General features: G+C 34.1%; 1 protein-coding gene across 2 annotated transcripts in view; it reads right to left on the bottom strand.

The window, feature by feature from the left end:
- LOC107745002 (cadherin-like and PC-esterase domain-containing protein 1) overlaps positions 1 to 6,158 on the bottom strand; it is a 58,830-nt gene that overhangs the window by 34,719 nt on the left and 17,953 nt on the right. For both annotated transcript variants that reach the window (XM_016558838.1, XM_016558839.1), the window contains exons 5-11: positions 4,945 to 5,029; positions 4,709 to 4,865; positions 2,625 to 2,755; positions 2,416 to 2,488; positions 2,086 to 2,250; positions 998 to 1,102; positions 631 to 782 (exon numbers count right to left, since the gene is read on the bottom strand). In XM_016558838.1, coding sequence (XP_016414324.1) covers positions 631 to 782; positions 998 to 1,102; positions 2,086 to 2,250; positions 2,416 to 2,488; positions 2,625 to 2,755; positions 4,709 to 4,865; positions 4,945 to 5,029 — 868 coding nt within the window. The remainder of the gene's footprint in view (positions 1 to 630; positions 783 to 997; positions 1,103 to 2,085; positions 2,251 to 2,415; positions 2,489 to 2,624; positions 2,756 to 4,708; positions 4,866 to 4,944; positions 5,030 to 6,158) is intronic.

Below are 6,158 nucleotides of genomic sequence, written 5' to 3'. Positions count from 1 at the left end.
ATATATATAAAAAATATATATATATATATATATATATATATATATATATATATATATTTACATTTTAATTTAACATTAGGTATCCTTTAGAAAAGGCAAAAGGAACCTTAAAAAGTAAAGTAATTTTAATGTGAACATATCTGAAATTAAGCTATTCTTACTATACTTTTGCAGGAAAATACAAATGTCTATTTGACAGCACTTTTTTTACTGTAAATTAATAATAATAATAATAATCATCACTCAATAGGGCGTCTGTTTTTCTTCTTTTCTTAACAGAGAAAGATAGTGTGTGAGAGTGAGAAAATTAAAAACAAAATAAAATGAATATATAAAATTAAGACATCAGGAGGTTTGGGAGTTATTGTGTGGTGAAAAACTGTAAAAATAAATGTTTTGACTGGACAGCAGGTAACCCAAAGCACCACAAGCTTAAATCAACAGGACACCAAGAATGACTGAATATAAAATACTGTTTTGTGAATGATATTATCTCCGGACTGTTGCAGGATTTTTGCATGCCTGCAGCATAACTCATCTCATCGCTGGAGAAAATAAGGTTTGACGATGTGATCTTGAGAATCTGCAAATGTGTCGTGTTGTGTAAGTGTGTGTTTGTGTGCGTGTAACCTTTCGGTCTGATGTTTTCTCGTGTAGTAAAGGCTGAGCTCTTGGAGCAAGGCCATGAGAGCTGGTCTCCATCCATAATCCTGTGCGCTGAGGGACTCTGTCTGGATTAGATCATGGTGGAGATCATCAGGAAGAGGAGATATAGGGTAGAGCTGCCAACACACACACACACTCGATTCACTTAACAGACAAAAATGCACAACAAGGACTTACATGTTTATCATGTGATAATTTTACATGAAGCCTTTAAACAAGTCCGATTTAACATTACATTAAATCAATTTGTGCTGGTTAGTCCATATTAATAAGCTTTGAAGTCATCAATATGCTACGAGTATCTTTAAAAGTGCATAAAATGTATCTTTACCAGCTGAAAGGGTCCTGGTCTCTTGAGGTGCTGATTAAACTGTCGCAATAAATGCATCTCATCTGGCGGCAGACGCAGACCGTTTGGCCCTTCACAGTCACCATACTGCATGACATGTTCAAATAAATAGACCACAACAATGAAAGCTCTTGATATGCATTAAAAATGACTGTACTTCACAGAGCAACAAAAAATGAAAAGGAAATGGAACAAAATAAATACAAATGTACGGTTTATGTATAACATGGGAAATTATTGATTTGACATTTTAATTCACTTATTATTAAATGGGCCTCATTCCTGAAACACAAGCAGAACAAATGTCTCAGCTAACCATTTATAAAACTGGATTAAAATGAATTGTCTATATTTTCACTGACGCCACCATTAAATAAATACATAAATAAAGTTGCTAAATTTACCATGTATACAATTAAAATGTAAAAGGAAATTGTATTTTCATTTTAACATCAAGTTTTCTGTAGGAAAAAAAAGCAACTATTTTGAAATGCTATTCTGACATTTATTTCTACAGGAAAACGCAAAAGTTTACTTGACAGCAGTTTATTTGATTGTAAATTAAAATGTATTATTAACATTAACAATAATAATGTCTAAAATAAAATAATCACTCCACAGGCTGTAGATTTTATCAGGTTTCTTAACGGAGACAAATATTGTGTGAGAGTGAGAGAAACAAGCATGGGTTCATGAATTTGTTTTGCTCATGTTTCATTAACGTTTTCTATTTAATAGAAATGTTGCAGTCACATCAGTGTCCTAGAAAAACAACAACAACGCCGTTTTATTTTACATGGTGCAAGTTGCATCATGGGGCAAACATGTTAAGGTTAGACTAAACGAAAACAAACGTTATCTTATTAAAACTTGTCATTGGACATTTCTCCCCCATCAAGGAATAAATTACGGTAATCATATTTCTACAATAGCTTCAGTAATTGAATCATTTTTGAATGGGCTTGCGTCCTTTCTTACATCCATTAAAAAAATAAATAATCAAATGAAAAACTGTATTAATTAGTTTACTTGCACCTCACAATATCAGGAAAAACTGAAGTATGTTTTACCTTTTTATTCTCTTCCTGTTTCCTAAATGGCAAAGTGGGCTCCACAGCCTCGCTGTTGCATGCTGGGAAAAGCAGTTTCAGCACATCCTCCAGCATATACTCTTTGGCTATCTGTCCGTCAAAGTGAGGGTCCTTCATTCCGTCAAAGTGTAGATCAGTCTGAAGCTGAGACAGAAAGAGAGCAGACCCAATAATAAATGTGAAAGTGTATTAATATACTGCCATCTAGTGGTCATATTGAGAGCTTGCATGGCAAATCATCTACAGTTAAAACAATTTTTACACCTCTGTCCTTACCAAACAAAATTCAAAATCAGTATTTATTCTTACCTTCACCACTACTGGATGAAGAGAAGAGTTATAGTGCAATGAGAAGGTCATTAACTGAAAACAAAGCCGACATCTACAAGAAAAAAAAAACACTTTTACACATTCAGGTTTATATATATATATATAAACCATATATATAAAAACGTACATAAAAATTGTTTCCTTTTTAAAAATGTGGCTATTTTCTGGTTGAAGTGCGTGTTTTTGACCTGGGCGAGGAGCTGCTCTCCTTTGTGGTTAATAGAGCAGCTTTCAGGATGTCACTGATGACGTGATTCATGTGCTCAACGGCCTGATGAGAGAGATCAGGACCCAGTCTTTCTCTAAAGAATACCTGCAACTGAAAGAAAGAAATCTAAACCAGTCTGACACAGGACATAAACTCACAGCTGAGAGGCAAACAGAGAGATCTCATTACTTCATTCAGCCTCTCTAAACAGATTTCTACACTACAACTACTGCTCATCAATACTGATTTAACACTGACAGACATGCTTACCTCTACAGCTGCAGATACAGCAACTAAGACAAAAACTCTCAAACATGGACAAGAGATTTATCCTGTATAACTCGATAACCACTAGGTGGTGACACAAACCATACTGAGACTTGTTGACAGTTAGGGGTCACTTCAAATTTCATTTTCAAATGTTCATTTCTGGGTGAATCAGTTGTATAGCTATAAAGTAGCTATTTTGAAGTCAAAAACTGTCAATTTACCTATTAAGATTATGTCCTGTTAATAATTATGCATAGTGATGGGCCTATGCAGTCAATAGTCACTTTAATACATCTCAAATTTTGATTTTAAGAATGTTTGTGAGTACTACAAATATTAGCATGTATTTTGTTAACTTTGTGAGTGATTTGTACACATACTAGCATCAACACATTAAGTCATGTCAGAGAAACCTTTCCATTGTACAATAGGCAGACAGAGGAAGCTGAAGAGCTAAACAGAAAAGTGATGAGAGAGCGCTATCATTAGAGGGCAGCAGAAGAACAGTAGTCTAGTACTACACATTACTACAGACAACGGGTAACAAACTATGGAAATCAATTGATTTGTACATATGGGTCAAAGACAAAAAGGGGTTTTCAATCACCAAAACAATAAAAGTTTAATGCAGCTTTATTTTTTTCATAGATTAGAATGTGCCCTGTTTAATTTAGCTTTTCTCTGAGCAAAAAAGAATATATTTTTTACCATTATTTACAGCAGAAAAAAAATGTAAATCAGTGTAACAGTAGTTTGTATACCATAAAAAATCTTGTCAGGCATATTTAGAACAAAAATCATTAGACGACATTAAAAGACTCTACTAAGGATCACAGTGCAACCCTAAAATACTAATAAACTGTCATTTTAAATCTTTACCCATCTTTGCCACTATCCTTCAAACCACTAGGTTTTACCCATTTGTCAGCAAGAAGTTTTTAATCATTTAAAATATAAAAAAATATATTATGATCACTTATTCTTTTATATATTTTATTAAGTACAGTTTTTCCATAAAAATATGTTATGCTAAATGATATTGGAACATTATTTCTCCCATATTTTGACATTTTATCTAGTAAAGTACACACTTTATTTTGAAGCAGTCACCAAAATGGGGTGTCTCATCTTTGACCCATATATAAATTTAGTTTATAGCCTATTATATAGCTTTATTATTTACTTCTAATGAGGATGTCACCAAAGGGAAGGTTTGTCACAGGGACACACACTGTCGCACACACTACATTTAGCATAAGATGTGCTCTATATACTCACACACCAACACTAGAGGGGAACGAGCAGACTTTTATGAAGACTTTATAGTCATCTGCTTGTTTGTCAGGGCTCTTTTATCAACCCTTGAAACTCAGTAAACATGATCTGTGTCTTATTAGATCTCAATGTGCCCTCCAGCTGTTTACAAGACTGACTGAAGCCTCTTCAGTAATCTTGCATCACACACAAACACACACACACACACACACACACACACACACAGCGTTAAACTGCAATGAGAGCGGTGTTTCGCAGCTGTGGAGGCCTAATAAACATCACATGGGGAATAAATGCTTAGCCAAGCCTTCATCATCAGTAAACGGCAGCACAGGGATCCAAACTGCAATATAAAGACTGGAAAAATCTCATCTGATCTGATTTAAAAATATAAATGCTTATTGAAATAGCTAAAAGGCACCTAATAATCATTTCTAAGCTCATTTGAGAATTGAGACGCAGATATTGTTTTATTTTGACTGTAATTGTTTTACAGCTCTCACTCAAGTGCTTTCTTACCTCGGTGGCATAACTAGTTTTATCCAAGTGGGTTTTGACCAAGACTGTGCGGTGGACAAAAGCGGTCAGCGGTGTTGCCGAGGTAACCAGGACGTATACGTTTACGGTGGCATTTGGGTCCTGATTGTCCGAGCAGCTTTGTGTGATTGGCTGCCTCCTGTTGGATACAATCACAATAACGCTTGACATTGCAACATTTTTGGTTGGCAAATTCCTTCAGATGTGACTTTACTTACCATTCATCTTCAGCGGCATTTGGGGTTCCCTCTTGTGGAGATGTGGAAAAAGCGCAGGCAGAAGGAAGTATTGGTAATGTCACTCCTGAGATGGAAAACAGACGGGAGAAGTGGATGAAGTCTGAGTTCAGGCACACTGATTTCCTCTGTGAGGAAGACACATAGCACGTGTATCGACATGAAGGCCAAAGCTACTTCAATTCTTTCCACAAAGACATGTGTCTAGAGATACCACGTTACTAAATCATTGAGTTCGGCCACATTTCTCACATGCAAGTTTTGCTTCTGTGATAAGCAAACTGCAGCTCTGTTCTAAAACATAGTGAGCTGCCTTACTTCTAACTGTCTACATAGGTAGTAACAGTAACTGACTTTGAATGCTCTACATAGGCAGTAACTCTGCAAAACAAATGTGAAGTGCACAAGAGACTTTAATTACAAATAATTTCAACAAAATTTGAGACTAAGCTAACCGCATGCTAGTCTTAGCATACAAATACATAGCACACACAAATATTAGGTTAAAAAAAGTTCAGGCTTTTTCATAATTTACATTTTTCTTGATTCGTCCACCATGTTGAAATGACTTTCAGTGTCACAATGCATTCTGGGATTGCATCTCACCATGAAGTTGTGCAGTTTTGCCTCAGAATTTGGTTAAAACAAGGTCAATTTTTACATGTTTTTGAACAAAGTCTCTTATGCTCACCAAGACAATACAGTAAAATAAGTGATATTATGAATGATTATTACAATTTAAAATACCTGTTTTCTTTTAAAATATATTGTAAAATATAAAATGTATTCATGTTATGGCAAAGCTGAATTTTCAGCATTATTACTACAGTCTTCAGTGTCACATGATCCTTCAGAAATTATTCAAATATGCTTATTTACTGCTCAAGAAACACTTATTATTATACAAAAATAATAATTTTTGATAACTGTAATAAAATTGTCAAAAATAGTTGTGCTGCTTAATATTTTTGTGAAAACTGATACTTTTTTCAGAATTCCTTGTCAAATAAAAAGCTCAAAAGAACAATTATTTGAAAAATTATATATTTTTGTAACAAATATAAACTTTTTTACTATTTTACAACACTATTAACTATTTACTGTCACTTTTGATCAATTTAACACATCCTTGCTGAATAAAAGTATTTATAAAAAAATTTTTTAAAAAGTTGCACTTTTGGTTACATAGAAGTGAC

The sequence above is a fragment of the Sinocyclocheilus rhinocerous genome, unplaced genomic scaffold (genome assembly GCF_001515625.1).
Source record: "Sinocyclocheilus rhinocerous isolate Xijiao unplaced genomic scaffold, SAMN03320098_v1.1 scaffold2032, whole genome shotgun sequence".
Classification (NCBI taxonomy): domain Eukaryota; kingdom Metazoa; phylum Chordata; class Actinopteri; order Cypriniformes; family Cyprinidae; genus Sinocyclocheilus; species Sinocyclocheilus rhinocerous.
The sequence above is the reverse complement of the archived record's forward strand: the minus strand, read 5'-3'. Positions and strand labels throughout refer to the sequence as shown.